The 24,745-nt window shown below is 49.7% G+C and overlaps 6 protein-coding genes across 6 annotated transcripts; 2 read left to right on the top strand and 4 right to left on the bottom strand.

The window, feature by feature from the left end:
- Positions 1-5,425: 5,425 nt before the first annotated feature.
- On the top strand, positions 5,426-6,811 carry GPB1 (WD40 repeat domain-containing protein; the record flags this gene model as incomplete). The annotated part of the gene is made up of 5 exons (XM_041687981.1): positions 5,426-5,540; positions 5,677-6,389; positions 6,445-6,534; positions 6,601-6,720; positions 6,791-6,811. The coding sequence occupies 5 exons, from the start codon at positions 5,426-5,428 to the stop codon at positions 6,809-6,811; spliced, it is 1,059 nt and encodes a 352-aa protein (XP_041541811.1).
- Positions 6,812-9,630: 2,819 nt separating this feature from the next.
- On the top strand, positions 9,631-10,586 carry AKAW2_31363A (phosducin family protein; the record flags this gene model as incomplete). The annotated part of the gene is made up of 3 exons (XM_041687980.1): positions 9,631-10,221; positions 10,285-10,514; positions 10,571-10,586. 3 exons carry the CDS (start codon positions 9,631-9,633, stop codon positions 10,584-10,586), a joined length of 837 nt encoding a protein of 278 aa, XP_041541810.1.
- A 1,309-nt stretch (positions 10,587-11,895) lies between these two features.
- On the bottom strand, positions 11,896-13,328 carry AKAW2_31362S (putative transcription initiation factor subunit (TAF30); the record flags this gene model as incomplete). Its single annotated transcript, XM_041687978.1, has 7 exons — positions 11,896-11,984; positions 12,051-12,171; positions 12,247-12,387; positions 12,464-12,609; positions 12,743-12,894; positions 13,148-13,188; positions 13,320-13,328. 7 exons carry the CDS (start codon positions 13,326-13,328, stop codon positions 11,896-11,898), a joined length of 699 nt encoding a protein of 232 aa, XP_041541809.1.
- A 1,055-nt stretch (positions 13,329-14,383) lies between these two features.
- SBP1 (Ran GTPase-binding protein YRB1) lies at positions 14,384-15,458 on the bottom strand (the record flags this gene model as incomplete). Its single annotated transcript, XM_041687977.1, has 4 exons — positions 14,384-14,454; positions 14,516-14,644; positions 14,699-14,957; positions 15,162-15,458. 4 exons carry the CDS (start codon positions 15,456-15,458, stop codon positions 14,384-14,386), a joined length of 756 nt encoding a protein of 251 aa, XP_041541808.1.
- A 573-nt stretch (positions 15,459-16,031) lies between these two features.
- AKAW2_31360S (uncharacterized protein) lies at positions 16,032-18,566 on the bottom strand (the record flags this gene model as incomplete). Its single annotated transcript, XM_041687976.1, has 1 exon — positions 16,032-18,566. The coding sequence occupies one exon, from the start codon at positions 18,564-18,566 to the stop codon at positions 16,032-16,034; it is 2,535 nt and encodes an 844-aa protein (XP_041541807.1).
- Positions 18,567-20,506: 1,940 nt separating this feature from the next.
- On the bottom strand, positions 20,507-22,247 carry KTR5 (glycosyltransferase family 15 protein; the record flags this gene model as incomplete). The annotated part of the gene is made up of 5 exons (XM_041687975.1): positions 20,507-20,848; positions 20,906-21,311; positions 21,367-21,453; positions 21,508-21,909; positions 21,976-22,247. The coding sequence occupies 5 exons, from the start codon at positions 22,245-22,247 to the stop codon at positions 20,507-20,509; spliced, it is 1,509 nt and encodes a 502-aa protein (XP_041541806.1).
- Positions 22,248-24,745: the final 2,498 nt, after the last annotated feature.

Raw genomic sequence — 24,745 nt, 5'->3', positions numbered from 1 at the left:
GCACCCACCGGTGGTCCTGCATATGACCGAAGTGGTTAAGAACATTGAAATACTCATCTTATAGTCTCTTTCTCGGCCTTGGTCACGAGTTCAACCCCCCTTCATGCCGCTGGTGGTACGACTACAACGCTAAGTCCCTCAAGGTACACCGGTCTCCATGACCCTTAGGGGTTAATATCCCAGGGGGGCAGAAGGGTGTTTACTATCTTATTGTATGGGACCGTGCGACATGATCGGTATCCCTTTCATATGAATATGTGTTTCTGATTTTCAGTCATTATTGATAATTTCGTAATAATCCGATCTAGCTATCTTTCCGCAATCTCACCTCCCTATTATGTGTCATTCATTTCCTGATTCTCGCAGGAGATACTGAGATAATCTTTACCCGCAGATACAAATAGATAGGGATATCAATGAAGTAACATACAGACGGAAGTCCTCAAATCCAACATACTCTTCCTGCATAATAACTCTCACAGATGATATATTTAGATTTGCAGAACACTTAAGTATCTGGTAGGTAAGTAGAAGTCGACGGTAAACACCCCTGCTAGACCCCCAAACTAACCAACCAGTCCTCGTGAAGAAATCAAGACCATCCTCACAAAAAGGCACAAATCAACCAGTCAATTACTCACCCAGCAATCAACAACCAAAGCACCCCCCTTACCCCTCTTATCACAAAGCGCACAGACAGTCCGTCACATTCTATGATTAGAAACACAGGGCACAATCTAGCCGCGAACCGCTGCGGACAAGATACAGTACTACCCAGCATTAACCGCCCACGAAGAAAAGCCAATGCCGGTGCGGACGAATCACGCACGATCATGGAGCTTCCAGATACACCCACATGCATCGAGCGGGCTGAAGATGCTGCGAACTAGAAACTAGTAGGCCTGCTTATCCCCCAGACAGTGTGTGCAGGGTTCAAGTTTCATCGTTGATGGACCGGGTTCGAGTCCATGATTGATAGTAGTAGGAATTGAAGTCAGCCTTGACGGCTATATATAGAACGGGCCTTTTTAGTTAGCGCTGGGGGGGGGGGGGGCAAGTTGCTTCTGGAAGGACGGAGTTTGTTTGTCTTTTTTCGCAGGAAAGGCTGACTGGCTGTATCATGATGCGCAGTGATTGATTGCTTGATAGCCGGCATTGAGATTAGTTTGGTTGACGTGCATGATTCGTTCGGGTCTCGCGTTGAGCCTATATCTATTACTGACACAGGCGGCTAGTAGTATACGTTCAAGATTTGTTCAAGTGTCAGAATCAAACCACTTTGATAGTAAGTTCTAACCGGGGGGACTAGAGACAACCGTTCCGTTCACCTTCTACTAATTCTATATTTGAAATCAGGATCGCTAACCCAGCCTTGTCTAAATTGCTTTACTACTACTGCCTATACCTTGGCGCTTCTCGGACATCTAACTCCGCCTGTATGAATTTTGGTACACTGCAGTAAGCGGACTATTTTATCGCACTACATCCTGGGTGCGACTAGTCGATCTGGCACAGCCTCGGCTTAGACATGAGGCGCTGCACCAGGCAGAAATTCAATGTGTAGTATTTCTGCAAAGGGGCCGATGTATTGCTTTATTAGCCTGCAGGCAGTAGTAATCTGCATGTAAAGGGCACTCTGCATGAGATTTTATAAATTATGATGCAGCGGGTCTTTACGATCGGAACTGCCAATAGAACCAATGAAAATACCATTGCTCGGGGAGCAATATGATGGAATTAATATATATTCTTGGCTATGCGATCTTAGAAGGAAAGTACTATAGTATGAGAACAGCTCTGCTTCATTGTAGGCAGAAGCAACAAAGGGACTGGAGATCCATGGTACATCTTGCATGTCCAGGCCGTCAAAGCAGAAATGATGGAGACAAACAAACATGCAACGGATAGTATCCGTACTCCGTAAGGCATCAGGGGACAATTGGCCTTGGCCAGGTATTAATAAGCCGCAGCAGCTCCATTACGAATGCGACTAGACAATATCATTAATAATTCCGATAAATGAAGACCTTCCGCCGGAGGGGCATCGGATGGGCTAGTCAGGCACAGGTTGAGCGATCCTCCTCCTCCAGTGGAGCGCTTTTCTCCAGGTGGACAAGCCGTACGCAGCAATACCCGCCCCATAATCTGCCTTGGTATTGGACCTCCTGTCGATAGTCGATAGGCATCTAATTAGACAACAAGTGGTGACCAATTTCCCTTCCGAAAAGTTAGACCCGCTTCAACGCACACTGACCATACCTATCTAATTCTATTCATCTCCCCTGCGAGTCTCACGAGTCATTGGGGGTGCAACACCCGTATTTTGGACCTTTTGTCACTTTCTCAAAAATAATCAGAAGTAATTCGCCGGGGGCGGCCCTGAATAGTAAGTAGTAATTTGTGATGCATCACCGAGGATGAGCATGCCGAACTTATGCTGTGATAAAAAGGAATGAGTTCTTGCAGCTGCAGCCGGCAATAAGATTCGGGAACCTGACGTAGGTGGATTTTACCGTCTCCAACGCTATAGATTAAATGACCAGTAGGCGCTGCCGCTTTGCGGACAAGAGTTGGCTCGCTGCCGCACAAATGAATTAAAGAATTAGAGAAATCTGAGGAGCAAGTTAGATACTACCCGGTCCGGCACATCCCCCAGCAGATAGGTCAAACCACAGAAGCAAAATGCAAATGGAAAGTAAAACAATAGCATTGTTCCCTGCGGATATACAACTGGATGCAGTAAGTGAGCGGGTTACTAAGCACTCAGTAAATTCCGATGTTTGGCCAACAAGTGGAATGAATGGAGAATAACCTCTGACTTGCATTTGCCCCAGCCATCGCAATAATCCATCCCCGCTTGGCTTTCGGCTCAACGCCTATCAATTCTGCACAAGGAATTGTTTGCTGCATGGTATGCACAGCATGAAGCTGGAGCTGGAACTTACATCGTGATGCATATTTTGCGAAACCGGTTGAAAGACGATATGGGCTCTAATAGTAGTATGTAGTCTTGAAGGATGCGGCGGGTAACTAATCCACTAGATATTCGTCATCACCTATTCGATCTCTTTTTGCAAGGCAAATTCGGAAAAATCCAACAACCTGGCGCATTAAAATAAAAAGATTCAGGCCTTCACGGTCCTTGAGAAAGGGTGTATCTCATTATGAACGGGACAAGCTGTTGATCGAAGCAACATGCAGTACGGAGTAGATGTGGAATTAATCTCGAAGTCCGTCGGTCCCCATCTATCCCGGATTCGATACTCGATTTTGCAGGAGACAGACATGGTGAACCGTAAAGTAGACGTTATCTAGCTATGACCATGATCTGCAAGCAGAGCATTCATTCTCCTCTTTCCTACCCGTTTAAGTAGATAGTCTTGGGAAAGGGGAGGAGGGTCGACTCGTGCAAGGCTTAGATGGACCGCCATTCGGCATGCAGAAAGCAATTCGCGTATTTTTGGTACCAATCCTTGTGGATATGCAACCTGGACTAACCGCGATTCATGCACTGTCGGACTTTGCCCCGTGGGCAAGGGAGATGAAAGTCGGCAGATGTCAAGTGTCAACGGTAGAGATTATGTACTATGTAAGTGTCTAGTGAACCCTGTCCTACGTTGAACCTTCCATGAACATTCCTTTGGATAGATACTTTACTACTCCGTATGGAGGTCCCCTATTTCAGATTCGAAGGAAGACCCGGAAGAATAATCCCAACTAATTCGATGAAATGGACCCCCCCCTTTCAGAAATTCCCCTGTGGTTTTCGCGTCCCGAGCACCTCCACTTGTCGGCGATCTGGCCAACCAGAGGGGAATGGCAGCGGAAATTCTCCACCGGGGTTGACCAGGGTGTAGACCACTTTTCCCCCCTTAGTGGCCTTGATGGAGACCTGGGACCATTTGGCGGAGTACCTACCTACCTGGGCACTACGTACTTGGAGCTAGACTACTGGACTTAGTGGTCGTGGTATCTAGTGTCTTTTTCTTCTGGCTGGTTTCCCCTTAAAACCAACGAGGAGGAGATAAGTTACCCCTGGGTAATGTAACGAGGAGAACAAGATGGACCGGTTGAAATTGAACCGACCAATTCTTCTGCTGGTTTAGCCAATCAGGGATGGCACGTTCCCTTTCTGGTGAATGAAGGGCTGGCCGGGTAAGGTTCTCGTATTGTCACAGGTAGGTAACCTAATCCTCCACCGGATTTGGCTTTTTCATCAGGAGGCTCCGTTCTCTGAGGGAAAGAGGGAGAGAGAGAGAGGAGCTCCCCCTAACAAACTCACTAACCGGTTCTCCGATAATCATCATCTGCTACTGCTGCTTCTTCCTTCTTCTTCTGGCACACAGTCTTATTGTTGTGAACCCATTTGGTGGCAGTGTTCTTTGAATAATTGGTATTGTTTCACCAGCCAGGATCACCAGCCCAATATTATCGCCGCCCACCACCGCCGCAATAAGAGTAACATCAGATGTAATCTCATCTCATCTCATCCTATTCTATCCTATCCTATCCTGAACTCTGGTCCCTGCGGACTTGTGTATTATGTATTGTTGGCGTTGTAGTAGTCCGCGGTCGTAGTCCGTACAGCCGCGTCTAGTAGCAGCCATCAGAGCCCCGATAGAGTAAAGGGCACGACTTACTTTAGTCTGGTGAGGCCATACATCATTATTATTGGCGCTACGACGGAGTTACTACGACCACCTTCCATCTTAACTGCTTGTCATCAACTGGATTTTTCCCTGCCTTTTCCCTCTCTGGCCCTTCCGTCCGTCAGGCTCCTCTCTCTTTTCCCCCTTTCCCTCTTTTTTTATTTTTTATTTTTTTTTTATCTTAATTTAATTTTTTTTCTCTCTTCCCAAGATCGTATCCTATCCCCATCCCGATTACCACTACTACCGTACCTCGTGCTCTCTCTCTCTGCTTCAGCAGTTGATTGCTTGCTTGCTTTCTTGCTTGCTCACTCACTCACTTTACTTACAACCAAAAAACCCACCCCCTCCTTCCCACACTTACTACTTACTGCTACTACTCCTCCCCTACCACTAACTACTTTTAACCACTACTTACTTACTCTCCCTCCTCCTCCTTCCCCCCTGCTGACTTAAACGCCCGAACCACCTCACCATTGCCCCGGGTCGAAACTTTCTTTGCTCTCGCTCGGTCGCTTCCGCCGTGCACTCGCTCCACACCCAATCAACCCCCCTCCTCGTTCTCCCTCTCTCACTCACTCCTTCTCCTTCCCTCTCTCTCTATTCCCATTCCTCCTCCCCCTACCGCCCTCTTCCCGCAACCCCCCTCTCGCGGTTCTTTCAGTCCCCTGGATCTCACGACGCCGCCGCCCGCCGTCAACTCAATTTCTTCCCCTCAGGCCCGTCTTCCGTTTCACAATTGACATCTTCCCTCTCCAGGGGCTCGTTCCGTCAAGATGGCCGACATGTCCGGCGAACAGATGCAGGCTAAGATTACCGCGGCTAGGCGCGAAGCTGAAGGCCTGAAGGACAAGATCAAGCGCAGAAAGGATGAGTTGGCCGATACAACTCGTACGCATCCCTCTTTTCCCTTTCGCATCTCTTGGTCTCTCCCTCGCAATGGGGGAACAACAGCCGTCCGTTGTAGTCATGATTGGCCGTGTGTTTCGATTTGCTGACTCTGGTTCCTTCTCTCCCCCCCCAACAGTCCGTCAAGTCGCGCAGAACCAAACTGAAACCTTGCCTCGTATTGGTATGAAGCCCCGGCGGACGCTCAAGGGACATTTGGCCAAGATCTACGCCATGCATTGGTCGACCGACCGCCGTCATCTAGTCTCCGCCTCTCAGGACGGAAAGCTCATCATCTGGGACGCCTATACCACGAACAAGGTCCATGCGATCCCGCTGAGGTCATCATGGGTGATGACCTGTGCCTATGCCCCGAGTGGAAACTACGTCGCCTGCGGTGGTCTCGACAACATTTGCTCGATCTACAACCTCTCCTCTCGTGAGGGTCCGACCCGTGTCGCGCGTGAGCTCTCCGGACACTCCGGCTACCTCTCTTGCTGTCGGTTCATCAACGATCGCAGAATCATCACGTCTTCCGGCGACATGACTTGCATGCTGTGGGATATCGAATCGGGCTCGAAGGTTACTGAATTCGCTGATCACCTTGGCGACGTGATGTCGATCAGCATCAACCCGACAAACCAGAACGTTTTCGTTTCGGGCGCCTGCGATGCCTTCGCCAAGCTGTGGGATATCCGTACCGGAAAGGCGGTGCAAACTTTCGCTGGACACGAATCCGACATCAACGCCATCCAGTTCTTCCCCGACGGAAACGCTTTCGGAACCGGTTCTGACGACACCTCCTGCCGTCTGTTCGACATTCGTGCGGATCGCGAACTCAACACCTACCAGGTAAATGCTGGCAATCTGTATGGCGAATTCATCTGTAGCTGACGAATGATTCCAGAGCGACCAAATACTGTGCGGTATCACCTCCGTTGCCTTCTCCGTTTCTGGCAGATTGCTTTTTGCTGGTTACGATGACTTCGAGTGCAAGGTAAGACCCGAAACCGCCCAATTAGTTGTAATATAGGACAACCGGCTGATCATATTTCACCTGCAGGTCTGGGATGTTCTGCGCGGAGACAAGGTTGGATCCCTGAGTGGTCACGAGAACCGCGTAAGCTGCTTGGGAGTCAGCAACGACGGCATCAGCTTGTGCACTGGATCCTGGGATTCTCTGGTAAGATTAGCAAAAGCATCACTTTGGTTGACTGGGCTGTGCAGCATACTAATCGTCCTCCGTCTTACAGCTCAAGGTCTGGGCTTGGTAAAAAAGCAAAACGAACAAAAACAGCAAAGATACCCTGTCTCAGTCTTTTGCGACGTCCTCATTCCAAGTTTCTTTTTTCCTTTTTCTGCGCCACTAGGCTAAATGTCCGCCATTGTACGATAATCTTTTTCACCGGGAGCAAATCTTGTCGCCCTTGCTCCATAATGTACTATCTCGGAGTACCGACAAAGTTACCAAGAAACGAAAAATCACGGGGCAGTCCGGGTGCCTAAGCATGTCGGGGTTGGGATTCTGCCGCCGTTTCCCAGCTGGGTGTGATGAGCAAGAATACGCAAAGAGAAGAGCAGAATGCCAACACGAACCGACAATGCTCGACTATTGGTGCGGTGGGTTGTAATAATGCTATTGATGTTTGAGACCTCGGGATCGTTGCACGGATATTAGTGCGTTGCTGGGCAAGAGGCAGCGCATCTCACATGTCATCTTTTGAGCTTCGAAGATTTGCAGGCCCCTGTTCTTATGTATTCGCGGGCTTGATTTTCTTGTGTTCATTTCTTTCGATCTCGTTTTACCCTTCACCCTTACTAACCCTATCCCCCTCTTCGACGTCTTTCCCCTTGTCTTTTTCTTCAATTCCTGACCTCGATTACTACCCTGATCGAGTATCTTTTTCTTTTCACTTTCACCTTTTCTTTCTCCCACCCCTTTTTCTTTTCTCTGACCTTTCTTACTCACTATCTTCTGTACTTTTTGCGGGTGATGGATGGAAAGGGAGGGAATGTTTCCGGATAGGCCATGACGTTTTTCCTTTGACTCTTACTGCGATCTCCTTCTGTTACTAATCATCAGCCTACGTCTTGAAAGTGTCGGTTGTGTCATTTGAGTGTTTTCAAGCGGGCTTTTCCTTTATTATATCTGGTGTTGAAATCGACCATGTTTCCAGCAAATCTTTCCTTTATCCCTCGGGGGGTTCGCCCCCACGATGTCATGTTCCGCGGCACTCTTATGTCCCGGCCTGGTGGTCAGCCAAGGTGTGGCAGAGAGTTGTTAGGCAGCCACTAGTACAAATGACAGGCAATACTTTTTTTGGAAAAGCTCAATAATCTCTTTGGAATATTATGTTTTGTGTCAATTGTTCCCGCTTGATTCACCCTGCTTGGGTAGGGTTCGCTGGGATAGAACCGGGAGTGTCTGTTGGGGAGACCAGGAGGCTATATCCGTGATAGATAAAAGGGCGCTGGGATCGCTTGCAGCGGCCAAAAGGTCAGTCCTACTGGCAATGAACCAGCGTACACGGGACGTCCCAAGTTATTAATAGTGCCCACACGGGTGGGGTCGGCTGATCTATCGCCCTATACTTACTTACGTACCACCCTCAGGATGAAGGATCTGCCCGCGGAAGAGGAGTAACGGACAGGCAAGGCAACGGATTCCGTACTCCACCGGGGACGGGACCAGATCAACAGGTACAGGATGACACTGTCTAAACCGGAAGGGCAGGGCGAGCTTTCAGTGGAAGGCCAGAACCTGGAAGGCCATTGTCCGGATCTCGCCCGACGGCGGAGCCCACTGGATCTGGGCCCCTATCCAAAAGATGTGTCACTTGTTTGTCTCCACAAGGGCGGCCAGCGCGGGCGATGCGCAAACCGTTAGGATCCGAGGTGAACACGTCGAACGCAAAACTTACCAGAAGCGGTGTTGGGAGTTCTTGTTGAGGGAGAGGAGTGACAGGATTTTTTCTCCGTGGATGGCGATGAAACACATCTGATGCTGCTAGATCCACTGGGGAGCTGCCAGTTGTCAGAGCAAGGAGGATCCTGGTTTCTATTTGGAGGTACCCATCCAAGCAAATGGCCCTCTCTTTGCGAAGTTTCCCATCCTTCGTGTCCTCCAGCACACCACGTCATCAGTCGTGTGGACATTGAGTTAAAGGGTAATCACGCGGTGTCATGAAGATTTGGGGGGTGTACAAGGGGAGAAAAGAGTGTGGGAGAGCCAAAGCATTGCCACGAGATCCCACGTCGTTGTGGATGAATTAGAGTGTCGGGTTTTGTGGGCTCTATAGTACGATTTTTACATAGACTTCCAAGTCACATTTGAGCTAGCCATTCGCTTTAATTCCAGCCCTGGTCGATTGATATTTCGATCTTATACACTAAATAATAAAAAAACCATTCTTATTCTTTTAATTGAGCCCGGTCAGCCGCACCATGGCCACAGCCATTGGGGGATCAACCATGGCACCTGGGGCAACAGAATAGGATGAAATGGAAGGTTCTTCGCGGCTTCTTTCCCCGGGGGCTGATCTCCGATTTCTGAAACACCGCCCCTTTTTCCTACTGGCTGATCTTCGCTTTCGGGCAGCCCGTCCCTCTCTCTCTTCCCCTTCCATCCTTCGGGCCTCGATTGTTTCATCTCCCGCCACTTCCTTCTTTCCACATCCCCCCCTCCTCAGCCTCTCTTCTCTCGCCCTCTCTTGCCTTTTGCTGCCTTCCCTTGGATCAACGCTCTGGATTTCCCTCTCCCTTAGGAAAAGCACCGGAGCGAAAACCATAAAAATATTCTGAAACGTGTACTAACACTCTCTGGGACACGCTCCTCTACCCCCCTATTTTTCGTGTTGGATACGACCCTTCGTCATTGGTTTCGCTTCTTTTTCTCGTTTCATTCGCTTTCCCCCCCGCCAGCTGCTCCTTACCAGGCAAATATTTTTTGAATCCGAAAAAATAAACTAGGCCCTTACGGTACCCCATCGTCGACGCAGATCAAGGCGCAGCCAAGCTCTAAGAATATCATTGACATTGTCATCGTCTTCGACCTTGTTTTAAAGCCCGGAACCCCCCCGCTTCCTCCTTCACGATGTCATCTGCTCAAGACGAGTTCAATCAACTCATAAACAACAACCGGGAGAAATTCTCTTCTCATCCTGAGGACCGTGATAACGACTCGGTTCACTCCTCTGACGCATCCTCGGACCACGACGAACCCCAATTCTCCGACGCCGAAGACACTCCCTCTGCCATGCACTCCCGCAACCCCAGCAGTTATCGCGTCCCCAACACCGTGTTCGACGCCAACACTGGCCCCAAGGGTGTCATCGCCGATGCCCAGGCCTTTGAGCGTGCTCGCAAGAGCTCCTTCCGCAGAACTCTTCTCGGCGTCGCTGGTCTCGATCGCTCCCACTACAACAAGTCCGTCAACGACGACGCTACACTCCTCCAGAACTCCTCCCCACCAGATGGATCTTCCGCCAGCGATGATGAGGAACGGTTCCTTCACCAATGGCGCGCGGCCCGCATGCAGGAAATGCAGGCCCGCAGCCTGAGGAAGCCTAGTCCCCGTCGCAAGTTGTACGGGTCTGTGGATATTGTCGATGCGGTGGGATACCTGGATGCTATTGAGAAGGTCACATCCGGCACGGTAGTAGTCGTCTGCGTTTATGACCCAGAGGTATGTTTTACCCATTGTATCATTCGTCAAGAAAAACTGGTCGCTGACCCGACCCTTCTATAGTCCACAACCAGCAGCATTGTTGAAGACTCTCTCAACACCATTGCTCGTCGTCAACCCACTGTTCACTTCGTCAAGCTCCACCACGAGATCGCCGAGATGGATCACATCGAAGCCCCCGCTCTGCTAGCATACAAGGATGGCGATGTCTTTGCTACGATCGTCGAGATTTTGAGACAGATTCCCAAGGGTCGGAGCTGCAGCGCAGACAGTCTTGAAGACCTGCTCAGATCGTATGGTTCATCCCTGTATTTATGACCAATGACCAAACCACTGACCAAATAAACAGATACCGTATCTTGTAAACGAACAAGCACTCTAGAAACGCTAAATATTCCTCTCTTTACGTTCATATGACAGCGATAATGTTCTCTGCACGAACACTTCAATATGCAGCAAAGCGGGCGTCCAGGTCATCTCTATCCTCCTTTCCTTCTCTTGCATCCTCGATTGGCCGGCAGTGTGTCTTGGTTGTTTGTTATTTCCTCTTGTTTCTCCTTTTCATTTGTTCGGGTACATGCATGCATATAGACGGATCTACAGTACATACGTGACAGTACTACTGGTGTTCAGGCAGGCAAGGCTGGGCCTTTGATTTTACATGGTTGATTGATTGATTGTTTATTTGCTTGATTGACCTTGAGCTTGAGATATCCAACACGGTTCTTGGTTTTTCTTCTCCTTTTCGTTTTATCTTCTTTCAGATGCCATGATGTGTTATTATCCGAGACCCCGACTACCTACCTATCTACTTATTTATCTACTGCTCGGAACACTACTTAGTTACCACTCGTATACGTAGCATACACATCATGCCACCGGGCATGAAATCATCTCATACACTAGAGACAAACCGAAACAAACCTAACCGTTACACTGATATCAATTTTTTTTCCACAACAAAAGATACACAAGTGTATAAGCAGAAGACTCACCTCACCTAAGTAACTACCTAGCAAGTACCAAAAGTACTACTTACTACTTACTACTTAGTACTATCACTACTACTACTAAAGTCAAGCCAGTATCCATCCATCTTCAGGCAAGTAAGTAGTAAATAAGTGCAATGCTCTTCAAAATGAGGTAAGTAATTCTCTTCTCAATTCCCGCCTGTTTTCACAAAATACAAGTGTCCCAAATTATTTTCATTTCGATTCGATGTTTATCCCCCAAAATTCCCCCCTCCTGTCTCTGTTCCGCTACTTATTGCAACGATATCATTATTACCCGTCCATCCATCCATCTACCACTCCAATTCTTTCTTCCTGTTTTGATTTTTGTGATATAGAGAGAAAGCATACCAAAATACAGCGCAGGTGCTGTGCTAGTAGGTAGGTAGAAGGAAGCAAGATAGACAATAGACAAGCCCTAGTAGTTGTTCATAGATGCGAAATGTAGCCAGTAAAGTAAGGGTAAGTACTCCGTAGTAAGTAGTTAGTTAGTTAGTGAACTTTGAGTGGAATAAGGGGGGAGGGGGATGGAAAATAACAGAGCCAGAGAGATACAACAAGATAGCAATTGTTTCGCCCAAAATAAGTTTAAATAAAAGAAAAAAGGGAAAATATGGTGGGGTAACTAGTAAGTTATTGTTGTTGTTGGTGTTGTTGTTTTTGTTCACAAAGCGCCTTTCTCCTGCGTGAAATCCCACAGCATCTTGATTAGGGTGTCTGGAAGAGTATATAGGTCGACGTGGAATTCTCCCTCTGTGTAATGAAATTGGATTGATTAGTTAGTGAGATGAGAGATTTCGAAGGGTGGTGGTAGCTTACGCTCAACATCGTTCTTGGTATACGAGTCTGGGGCTTTGTTGTCGTGCACCATCTGTACTACCTGAAGAAGATCATCTTCGCCGAGTCGCTGCAGACCGTCGGCCAGCTTGTCCATGTCGACCTGGGATTGGAGTCATGTCAGATATGTTTCTATTATACTTTTCTTCTTCTTCTCTGAGGCTGAGACGTCGCTTACACTCTTCTCTGTCCGCTTCTTCTTCTTGGATCCCTCCTCTCCGGTTGCGGCGCGTTTCGACTTCACGCCATTCTCGTCTCCTGGGACGGGTCCGGATTCGCGGAGGAGGGATAGTAGGGCAGGCTTGGGGTTCTTGAACGTCTGTGCAGGAGAAAAGAATTAGCACAATCAATGGTGTTTGGGAGTGCTGGGGAAACACTGAGAGCCATATACTCACAATAACGTGCTTGGATTCGTAACGGGGCTGGGCAAAGTTCAGATCGTGCGTAACGAAATGCTCCTTGTCGGCGGCAGTGAGGCCTATCTGCATGTCGAACTCACCCCATCCTTCCTCTGAGATTCTGAAAGGGGGGTTCTTGAAGGCTGTTCCAATGTCAGCAGCTGCCAGTGATCCATCTCCCAACTTTCTTGTGTAAAGTCGACCATCTCTATCGCCCAGGTGCCAATGGCCTGACGCGAACCGAGGGGTATCTGAAGCGCAGAGGAGGTGACGTACTCTGAATGGCTCTGTCGCCGAAACTAGGGTGCAGCGTGTATGTCACTTTGTCAAAGACATTCGCAGGCACCTGCTCGCCGTGTTCGTTGACAAGATAGATCTCAATTGACCATGATCGGAGGGGGAATCCTTCAACGCCGGAGTCTTTATTCCTGTAGACGCGAAGACGCGCACGAGGTCAGCAAAGAGGGACTTTCCTCGTTTCAAGCTTCTGCCCTTGTGCCATTCTCTGCGGAGGTAACCGTGTAGGAGCCCAAGCGCACATCGAACCGCCATCGCGCGAGAACCGACAACGGATGTGAGACGAAGGGGAGAAGGATAGGCAGCGATGACGAGGAAGAGAAGCGGTGGTGTGTCATTCAGGAATGACTCGGGAACCGGAAGGATTAGTAGGAGACAACGTACACGATGTGCTGCTCGGTCACCAATCTGACATTTCTCTTAACCTGTAGAAGCAGAGCAAAAGCGTCACGTCAGTGCCATGCGATCGAGTGGAAAGTAGACCGAGTTTGTTCGCGTCAAGCGCCAGTGGGAAGAGGGTGCCATTGCTGAATCTGGGGAGGGAAGCGGAACTCACGTCAGGCATCTTGAAAGAGGAAGGTGGATCAATCGCCCGTCAAAATCAGAAGAAAAGAATTAGAGGTTATCTTCCCAGAGACCCTTCCCGCGAAAGTCTGAATGGGATGCAGGAGCTATCGGATGTAGAGGTCGCGCGATGCCTAGGTGAGGCAAAGTCGGATGTTTGGCGGGAGTTCCTGTCGGGAATCCTGCAGATTTCGGAGCGGAGTGAATGGTTGTTAGCGGAGGGGGAAAGGGTGCAGTTCAAAAGGTGTCCGACCAGCGAGGGATGGGGTAGACGTAGAAACAAGAGAGGGAGGAGGAGTGAGCGAGAGTGAAGCTTTCCGCGGGCTGAAAGCCGGGTGGGGGATTGGAAGTGGTTATTGACTGCCGGACGGCCTCTTTCTTCGACGCGGCGGCGCGACGACGCCCAAGGGTCACTCACTCACTAACTAACCGCCAGCGTCCAACAGGTAACAGCCACCCACATTCGAGTTGCATCTTATTACTACTAGCTTTTCAAGGGAGGGGTGGTTTTCTGTGCTCGGGCATTTACTTCAAATTTCAAATGTGACATCGCGGGATAATCCATCTATTCGAAGTTTGGGGGAGCGAAAGAAAAGGGACATCCCTCCACTACCATTATCATCAGAGGGAGAGCCAAGTCAAACTCTATCGATCGATTGTATAGGTACAATAGGGGCAGGCAGAGACTTCGTGAATTTCATACGTATATTTTGGGGGCATGTGATGTCTATCTACTGTGTACCAAGTTGTCGCACGACATGCAAGGGACCACATGGCCGAAAACCAAGGACCCATGCATGCATCGACTCATGGTCTCGCCATGACCGGCGTCATTAATTCTGTTTTCTCAAGCAGGGGCAGTGAAAATGGTAAGGAGCTTGATGCTTGGGAGAAGAGAAAGGGGGAAACAAAGATAAGTCGGGATGAAGGTGAAATAGGTCTTTCATGAGCAGTCCACATCAGACTCGTTATGCTGGGGTAAGGGAATCAAAATGTTCATTAACAATAGCCCTCTATATCACTGATGACCGAGAAAATCTGAGGTCAGATACCTGCTTACTGCTGGCTAAGCAGCTTCTCGTTCTCTTGCTGGGCCTTCTCGAAAGCGTCCTTAAAGAGGTTGGCGTCTAGAATTCGATGTTAGCAGAATGAACCTCTCCCCCCTTCTGTATCTTAATGTCCACTTACTCTCACTGTTGGCAAAACGGATGGCCAGGGTCTGCGCCTCGGGCTCACCCTCACTGACATCAGCGGTAGCGTTCCAGACCCAACTGCGGTCACTGCCAACGTTGGGGCTCAACTTCATATCGGGAACAACTGAAAGATCGATTAGCCATCCAAGTCCACACCGTATTATAAGTCAACACTCACTGTAGTGGTTAGCGCAGACCTTGAGGGTCTTGTCGCGGCGCATCACGAGACGGGTCTTCTGGTTCTCCTTGTGCTTGAGCAGGCGGACGTCACCGGTACCACGCTCCTTCCACTCCTTGCTGTCACGGTCGAATCTGAAAAGCTTGGCACGCATCTTGAAAGTCTGCTCCTCCAGCTCCTCGTTGGTCTTGGTCTCCACCTTCTCGGTCAGGCGGATGACAGGCTCGAAGTGAACCTCAGGGGACTCGGGGGCCTCGTCCTATAATTTTGTAACAACATGGTCAGCCACCGGTAGCCAATATAACGGGTCTGTCGTGAGACTTTTGCAGAATCCAACAAAAGGCGGACAAAGGATCAGGGGTAAAGAGGAAAAGTGGACATCAATGGAGGGGAAAGCGGGGTAACGGTTAAACTGGCGTAAGGGGACCATCGACACCAGCATAGCGAAAAATCGGATGCATACCTCATCTTCACCCTTCTGGGCCTTGGAAGAGCCGGAGGGCTCGTCCTTAGCATCCTCAGGCTCCTCCTGCTTCTCCTTCTTGGGGCCACCGCCGAACATGGAGAAGACGCTGTCGGTAGTCTTGGTGGCAGTGTCCTTAACGGCCTCGGCAGCGGACTCAGTCACCGACTTGGACTCCTCGGGCTTCTCCTCAGTCTTGGTCTCTTCGGTGGCGGTGGTGGTCGTCTCCTCGGGCTTCTCAGCGCCCTCAGGAGCGCTGATGGTGGGGTCGGGCTTGGTCTCAGCGACGTCAGACATGGTGGGTGGTATGCGTTGGCTGTCAAATTTATAAGCGGGGAAGTTCCGATAGATATGGATGTTTCTGGGGATGTACCTGGTAAGAAGGAGGAAAGGAAGAAATGTATCGGGGAAGTGGGAGTCACTGAGGAGGGGTGGGAAAATATGGACGGGGTTGTTTTGAGGTGGGTAGGTTCATTGCCTAAGCGCCTAAGGCCGCACTAGCGCCACCGCCCTGCAAGTCTGGCTTTGCTGATGCCGGCGGGCGATCCGCAGTAACTATAACTTTCTATCACTACTCCTTACAGAGAGACATCTAGACCGAATTCACTCTCGAGAAAAATCGAAACGGACATGCACGTGGCAAGTTTCAACATACTCCACTGATACATAATCCAGCATGTATTTCAGGAATTTATCCCATGATTCAGTCCGACCCTGATATCTGACCCATCCTTTCGCCTGCGAGCAACCCCAATAAACCAGCCCAAGAAGCAATCAACATAGGAAATTACATGAAAGGAATGAATGTTATTCTGAAAGAACTACTGCCGAAATGGTAACCGCCAATAATGAGGCACAGCGACAATAGCCCTATTGCGAACACTCCGACTGCTGACAAGACCTCCGCCTCACCAAACTTCGGGCTCTCTTCTGCGCCGTATCCAAAGCCTTGCATTTCCTCGCATCTCGGAGGCGTTCTTTCACTGCACCAAGATCAAGTGCATGTGCATGAGAGCTGATCTTGTCCCATGTGCCACTCATCATCTCTCTGGCTCCTGTATGCACTTTATGGGTCTGAGCCTGTAGGGCAGACGAGACAGCTAAAAGTGGCTGCACGGCACCTTTCTTGACGACTTCAGTAAACTGCTCTGATCGGGACACTACTATGTCCTTCGTTTCGCGGGATATTTGCACCGACTCAGGTCGCAAAGTAGACGCCTCTTTCCGTAGGAAGTGGGCTCTTCTTACAACATCTCCCATGAGCACTTGCAAATCGGTGCAGACCCGACCGTAGACCTCAGACAGTCCGGTCTGCGCAGTGGCAAAGTCTCGCAAAATCTGAGAGGCAATAAGATGTGCTGCGCGTTTCCAGTTCTGGATCTTCAACCATGGCGTCCCGAAGTCCACAGATGTTGTCTGTATGTGGGGTTTCGTTGTAATCGTAGTTAGCGTCACATCCACCTGACCGTATGCATCCGCGCGATCTAGTTTCAGCGTGTACACCCCATCGAATAACATCGAGAGTTCATACTCGAGAGGCTTGCCATCCCGACTGACTTGGACGTTAAACTTTGGCTGTTTTTTGCCAAGTTTGTGAGGCGGCTTGATTACAAGATGACAATCACCGACCACCTGGATTTCAAACGAGTCCGTCATTTCATGCCGTTCGGAAACATACTGTACGCCTTCTATCAGGTCATGTAATAGCGTGTTGCTGCTCACATGGTCCCCTTGCAGCTCGTGGTCGCCAAGCGATGAAGGCAATACGGAAAGTGATGTCACCGTGTGCAAGAAGCTGGTAGCTGGGACACTGCTCGAAACAGGGGTGACAGCTTTGGTTAGTGTATGGTCAGCATATTGTCGAGAAAAGGTCGAGTTAGCGGCCAGCATGGCTGTATGGCCTAAGAATACGAATACAATAGATAGGATACTGAAAGCAATGAAGCGATACGCAGACATCGACACCCCATAGTCGCCAATATAAGGACGAGAGAGGTCTTTATGGATGGACGTGCACCATTCCCAGAATGAGTTGGTGCGAGGGGAATTTAGATTCTCCAACGCCATTTGACATGGTTTTCTGGGACAGATGGTTGCTAGGGACGCCAGGTTTCTGTTGAGTTGCCCGGGTGTAATACTTTCAAAGGTCTTCAGATCGATAGGATACCTCCTGAGTACCTTGGACTTCCCGTCCAGGGCATTGCGGAATTCCAGGCACATGTGGAGACTATGGGGATTAAGAGGAACAGGGTCTCTAGACATCGTCCAGAGCGGCTTTTCCGAGATGACCATAGCCGGAATACCGTGGCGTTCCATGAGTATGCGGGCCATTTTCTGGGTCTCAATGTCTTCGGGAGTATCAGTGCCTGAGAGGAAAAAGATGGCGACATCAGGGAGCGCCCATTGGACCGAAGATGAAATACAATAATCGGCCCCTGACCACATCGAAGAGCATGGCGGCCGACCCTTGAATTGGAGTGTGATTGTGCTGGGCTTGTCCATATGGGGTTCCGCGGTAGCCTCGGTGCATTCGTCCACAATAAGCTGGACATGAATGGGGAGGAGCTCGGCAAAATTGGGAACTGCGCCTGCGCCAAAGGATGTTGGGACGACGTGATACCTGGACGACTCTGTCGAACTGCTCTCGAAACCGCTATAGGTGCTAGATACTAACACATCCCCGATTTTGTCGAGAATGATGTTTCGAAATTCAGGGCTGCCAATATATACCACATGGAAAGGCTTGTCGGTGTCAAGGCTTTTCCTAGTCATAGTCTGCTGCACAGTGGCCGTGACAGTGGAGCCTTCTGACCTGTGTGGAAGCTCCTGCTCCAGTTCTGCTGTGTCAGATCCTTCGAACACTCGGATGGTATGCTTCAGTTCTACCCGTTCAATCTCAGGCCAGTTCTCCGGTTCAATGAACTCGATGGACTCAACCGACTGCCGTAAAGCCGTCTTGGTAGTTAGGTTGCTGTCATCGATCGAGTTTCTTATGTGAGGGAAGGCCGATGCGAGTTCCTGGGACACTGAAACGTTGCTCCTGGACTCATAGCCATCACCATCAAACCCATCCTCGTCATTGGTATCCATGTCACTGTTGCTGGACCGGCCATCGAGACTTGCTACGTCATCAGGACCGGTCTGATCGATCAAAGACCCAAGATCTGTTTGTTCAGAGCGAGTGCCATCTTCTGAGTGTACGTCGGATGCACTCATCGTCGCCCAGCTTTCGCTCAGGGACTTGGAGTGGTGTTCCATTGGAGTTGACGTCATACTGATAGGCCGCGATCGCGATAACCACTCCTCTACAGAGGCACTCAGCGGAGGGAGAGTGGGATATTGTAAGCTCGAAGCGGTTGAAGGGTGCTGGGAAGGCCTGGGGTGAGGCTCTGAAGAGTCAGCCATGGTGTTTGCGAGTGAATGTTCATCAGTAAGGTTTCTTGAGGGAAAGAGCAAGTGAAGAGCTGCAGAGTGGAGCTTTGACCGGAAGCAGAGGACGACGGATAAGCTCAGGAATGAAGAGAATGAAGAGTCAGCGGAAGTATACGTTAACTTCAACAAAGCAAGTTCTGCTGTCTACTACAGGAACACTCTGGCTGGGGAGAGTCTGCCTGGATTGTCCGAGCCTAATAGGCAGATGCCCGATGACAGCCTAGGCGGACGATGAATTGCAAGTGGGGGTGTGAGGCGCTTGATGCTGCTGTTGTTCCTCGCGGCCCGGGCGGAAGATTAGGTCAGGTGCCTCACTCGGGGCAAGATGGATTTAGTTTCATCAACGTGTTTTTCGGAAACTAGCGGTAAGTGGAAGGGGGAAAGCTTTGTAAACAGAAACCGACCGAGGGTGAGTTGTGGAAAATGGGGAGCAAAGGTAGTAGGGAAATGCAACGGTCAAGGGAGATAGATAGATAGAGATGACTGGAGTGACTGGACCGGAAGAGAAGGTGACGGTTATCTTTGCGCGGGGCACCTGACATGGGATATCACGGAAGTCGTGACTGGAGGGCACTCAGTATACATCCACCCTCTCTCTGGCTGGGTCAGGTGGGAGTTAAGGTTTCCGTTGCTCAGGCTTAGCGGTAAGTAAGTAGTAGGAACATATCTCATCAGGTGTTTGTTGGCTGTTTATCATGGCTGCAGGAGACGCCAGTGACCCCAGCTTCCAAACTATCGCCGATAAGGCATCCGTTATCAGGCTACTCTCAGGCCACTACACCCGATCTAGACTAGTAGGCCCCTCCCCCAATCTTGTAGAGGGTCCAAGTCTTGGTCTTGATTCTCCCCTTTGACCCTTTCCTTATTTTCCCGACAACTGAAGATGACCGAACAGATACAAGTACTTCACATTACTAGAACATCCCATGCAACTATGGACAAACAGTAACTTCCAGACTTCGAACCATGACAATATATGAATGCGCGTAAAAGTGGGATTGAAATGAAAGGAATAAAACTTCCCGTTTCAGCAGGAGAGAACAGAGAGAAGCATATAAAGTAGATATGTACATTTCATGACATGATGTGGGAAGAACGGGGCATCGAACTAAAAAGAAGTATTCAAAGGGGAAAAGAAAACAGCAAATTGATGTCAAAACAGCAGAATAGGAACACATGAGGCTTGCGCCAGGTGGTGGGAAGTAGGGACAAAAGACATTTAATAGGTGCTAGTACGGTGCGGATGGCCCGTTCAGCAGGAGGTAAATAAGTAGGCCTCTAAGAGATCTGCAACAATGTCTGGTCGTTGTCGGTCGGCGATCCTTCGCTTGTCCATACAACACCCCCCCCCGAAATACCAACTGGAGATTTGCTGTTCGCTGCCTGACAATGTCAGGGGTAAGCCACGAGGGCGAATGAGAAACCACCCAAGCATGCCCACCACCAGAAGACATTGGGTATCGCAAGCAAACGCATCCAGCCACGCAACCTCACAACGTATGTTGGTGCTCAATACGAGGAACGACATTGCTTCTGGCCTGCCATCGCTCCAGTGAGCCGAGCAGCAACGTGGTCCAGACGAATGACTTGGTAGCCCACTTGGAATCCCCAACAGCACGGCCTTCTTGAGCATACACTTGTTTTCTTTTTAGAGTGATTGCGGCAAACCAGGTGAGATATACGAAGCACGCTAGATGTATTTGTCCATATTGATGAGAATGGTCACACCGTCTTCCACGTAAGAAGCCGTCAGATCCGTATAACGCCGTCCAGAAACCCACAGCCAACGTAACATGCAGGCTCAAGCAAATAACTCCAAGGGCGAACCGAGTAATGCTCATAGTCGAACAAATAGGTACGGAAACCAGGAGGCGAAGATTATACAGCGAACATTAAAGGGCAACAATCCGAATCTATGGGGATGCCCATCCTCCAGCAACTTCGACCCATTCGGCGAGACAACTGCCCTGCTTGCCTTCAACATCCACAATGTCGGTGTCACACCTGCACCTGCAGCCGACACCGTTCTCCTTGACGGGATCAGGGTTCGCCCAATACTCGTCCTCTTCAATGCGCTCCTTTTCGTCCTCGGTTGTCGTCTCCAGCCAGGGGATTCGGGGCAATTGCCGTGCAGGAGCGTTGGCAGGACAATGCTGAATAGTAGTGTGCCGATAGCCGAAGTCACGGAAGTAGTGGATGTCGCTGGGGGACAGAAGAATACCGGCGGCCAATGAATGGATAGGCGCATCACCCCACTAGATCAGTCAGTCAGTCAGTCATATCGAGGACGAGTCAGGTACGCGAGGACATACTCTCTCCATCCAGAAACCTCCACTCTTATCCATCATGTCGAAGAACTCCTCATATTCCTTGCTGCGGAAGAAGTCCAACCGCGCAATTTCGAAGTTACTCCAGAAGTGGCACATGTTGTACTTCTCGCCTTCCATGGCTTCCGGGTCAACATCGGGAACAGTATTTTCACCAGGCTCATTTTGGAGGATCTCCTCAGGGAGTTTCTCTTGCTTTTCCTCCTCGGGCTTCGGCTCTTCTTCTGGTTTCTCCAGGAACATCTCCCACAATCCCTTCGATTCCAAGTTGTGTTTCCGCTTGTAGGCAGATGCGTAACGGAAGATGTTGGGGACGGTTTCGCGAAGCTCCTTGACAGCGATCGTGAAGCCGTAGGTCTTGTTTGCTTCCGCCATCTTGATGAATGGATCACTGATTAGGATGTCAGTATACTACCGATACGCAAGGATCCGTGGGAGGGTCGTACTATGTAATATCGCAGAAGTACTTGATCTCAGGCTCGAGACGCCAGTACCATTCGTATTTCATGAGCAGGGGGTGCTTGTAGAAGTGGCTATTGAACGGTCAGGATTAGTGGCAGCTGAGTGGAAATGGTTGGGAAACTTACCCGGAATAGAATCGGCACATATGATGGTAACTCTCCATGCCTCCGTACATGATGGCGGCGTCACCCTGCTTCCGAACGCCCTCTTTGGCGACTTCATGATCAACCCAGTCGGGGTAACCCCACATGGACTCATCGATCTTGCCAAACTCAACGGGGGCGCTGGTGTAGTTCTTGACCGTCGCCTTGAAGGCGTCATCGAAATCACCATCGTTCAGGAAGACGTAGGGGTAGTGGAACCAGCGGTTGAAGTGTCTTTCAATGGACTTGAGCGACTGAATAACTCCGTCTAATTCCTTGTTTCTGGCAAGGACGACGAAAGCGGCATTGGCGCGCGGGGCGTCGGTTTTCTCGACGGGGAGACAGCCGGTAGCGAAGACTTTGTCATATTTTTCGCTTATTTTCCTGTCAAATCGGCGCGTGGTTAGCTATCGAAAATTTTGTATCTCGTGCCTAGCGAGTAGAACGAACCTGATAGAAGGCGGAGTACCGGCAGGGATGAGGATACCGCCAGGGGAAGCAGGATGTCGAACGAAAAGTAGTAGGATAAGGACTATTACAAGGCATGGAAATAGTAAAACAAATCCCAGGGGTATCGAGATCGAGGAGTTGCCCTTTAACCGTATCCTCCGTTTGAAGAAAGCGAATCTGGACAGATTGCGGCCTTTCTCGCGCGACGAGTCATCTAGGGGCAGACTCGGCGTGGAGGGCAGCCATTTCGTAACCCGTTGAACGAGGCCCATGGGTGCAAAAGATGGGCCACACGGCTGATTGAACAGCGATGGCACACAGTAGTTTTCAAGTATCAGCAGTCAAATGAAACACGTTTCTCAGATCGAGACCTTCTCTTGTCTGATATTAACCCAAAGGGAATCTCGATGACAAGAGATATGTACGTCCGCACGCGAGCGCCGAAGAGCGAGACGCTGGTTTATAATTCACTTTCCAAAGCCGAGCGATATGAGAACACAAAGAAGCGATTAAAGAGTATTATAATCGAGAACGGATGGAGAATCCCGATCTAGACGAAGCGAAGGGTCGAAATAAAGAGCGGCCGGAGGAAAGCCTCCTTTCTCGCCAACTTTTCCCTCTCAGTCGGCCAAGCAGAGGTGGGCGGGGGGAAAGTCGACAGCAACGCAAAGGACTGGTGTCCGGAGCAATGAGGCCGAAGACACGATTGTGGTCGACGAGGTCATTAATCACGATCAGAGGGGGAGGTGGCAGGCTGAGGCTGGGTGGAAGCCGAGAGCTGCGGGAGGGCAACCGATGAGATGAAGGCTTGAGAGAGGATTATTTGGGGATGGGGATGGGTGGAAGTTCCGCCAAGGCCAGGGAGGCGCAAGCGGTCGTGGTCACAGATGGTAATTTACAGCCTACCCTCCAGCTCGGGAGTCGCGGCTCTCCTTTCCAGACTGGTATTTTGGTATTGTATTACACTTAGCCTATTTGCGGTAGTCCAACTTGGTTCTCCCTTTCGTTCTTGTCTCGTTTTCACCCTCTTCCCAAATCCCTCTTTCTCCCAAGACCAAATCACTGGCGGTAAATTATTGCTGACTTGGTCGGTTAGATTGGTGGCACTTTAGTAGAATGACCAAAATTACGTCTAAAAAAGGCACTATAGAAACCACACAACCCTCGTACGGTGGTTATTGGGGGGAACTAAAGGGAAACGAGTCAAGACAGCACCACCGAGAGAAAATTCGGGCCTGATGGGTGGTAAGAACTAGGAATCTATCTGTACCGGCCTTACCGACCCAGCCTTTGGTACTTACATGGAAGTTGGGAGAGTTGGTGCATGCAAAAGACCCTGAAGCTTAACCTGCAAAACACGTCTTCCTTGAATCATTCTTAATTTTGGCCGGGCGGAATCTGGCAGTCGTCAGCAAGTGTCAAAGGGTATTTTTTCTGGGTCCTTTGAGTTTCACGATCAGCATGGCGAACCACCTTGAAGGGCAATTAGAAGTTGAGAGACCACATTGGATTTCTATTTATGTTTAGTGTTTTCCAGAACCAGTTCCTCTCTCGTTCGTTAGCTTGGCGCGACCGTCGTCAGACACCAGAGGGTTTAGATCTCTGGTGGCCGCGCTTCGTAACCGCGGGATGCAACCACTCTCCCTTGACCACGCATGTGTGTCTTGGTAAGTAGTAGTAGTTAAGTAGGCAAGACAAACTTCCCTACCTAACTTGCTTGAAGCTATTGTTTTGTTTTTCTCTGCCTCTACAATATTATAAGAATGAGAGAGCACCTTTATCTTCTTACCTTCATCTTCATACTTTAGCCATGAGCCGATAGAGACAGACGGAGGGACATGGCTCATTCATCGTGTAATCAATGGGCCTGTTAGCAGGAGACTCTTTCACTGTCCTGCAACTTGGGTCCGAGATCTGACTCGGATTCCGGATGCAAGTTCTGCTGGGGTTGATTTATTGTATGAGATTAAGACTGATAATCTCCTACGCATATGGCAGGAGAATAGGAGATCTGGAGTCGACTAATGGTAGCAATTTATCTAGGTCTAGTGTCCAGTTTCTTACACTACTATCTCTTAGGTTAACTCTAGCAAACTCACTACGTGGTTTAGCAGGAGATAACTACTCCATACCGTTAGTTAAATAGATAGAATAGATACTCCTTAGTAGTTCTAGCCGGTGAATTCGGCCCGACTGAGCAGGAGATGTATTGTATGGTAAAAGCGGGCCATTGGTACCTGGTGGTATTACGAGCCGGTAATTTATGCATCCAGAACCCTGAAATCCCACCGGGACCCACACGTGACCCCGGTCCTAAAGGGGGGATCTGTCAAGGTGGCCTTTTAAGGCTTTCATTGCTGGGACTGGGACACGGCAATAGAAACGGATGCCCTCGTTAGGATCCCGAAAAGGAACTCCCGCTTGAGTTTCGCCCAGGGCATGGCAACTGGCCTGATAGAGCTTACTACATACATAGTAAGTTTGATCATTGTCCATCGCGGGATCTCACCAATGACATCACTACCGGGAGAATAACTGCAAGTTCTTTTCATGGCGAGAGGAAGCATCGTGCGGAGCTTCGCGGCTGAGCTGTCACATCATCCGATGCAATCGGTGAAAAGCATGTCGGTCGGTAGATAATTTACCTATCTTTAATATGCTACAACTTATGTAGGTACACGCAACATGCATGCCGGGACGATAACTCATCTCATGCACGTCCGTCTTCAGGCATCAATGCTGGTACGTACTGTATGTAGTGTAGTACTTA

The sequence above is a fragment of the Aspergillus luchuensis genome, chromosome 3, assembly GCF_016861625.1.
Source record: "Aspergillus luchuensis IFO 4308 DNA, chromosome 3, nearly complete sequence".
NCBI lineage: Eukaryota > Fungi > Ascomycota > Eurotiomycetes > Eurotiales > Aspergillaceae > Aspergillus > Aspergillus luchuensis.
This window is presented reverse-complemented; position numbering and strand designations above follow the sequence as displayed.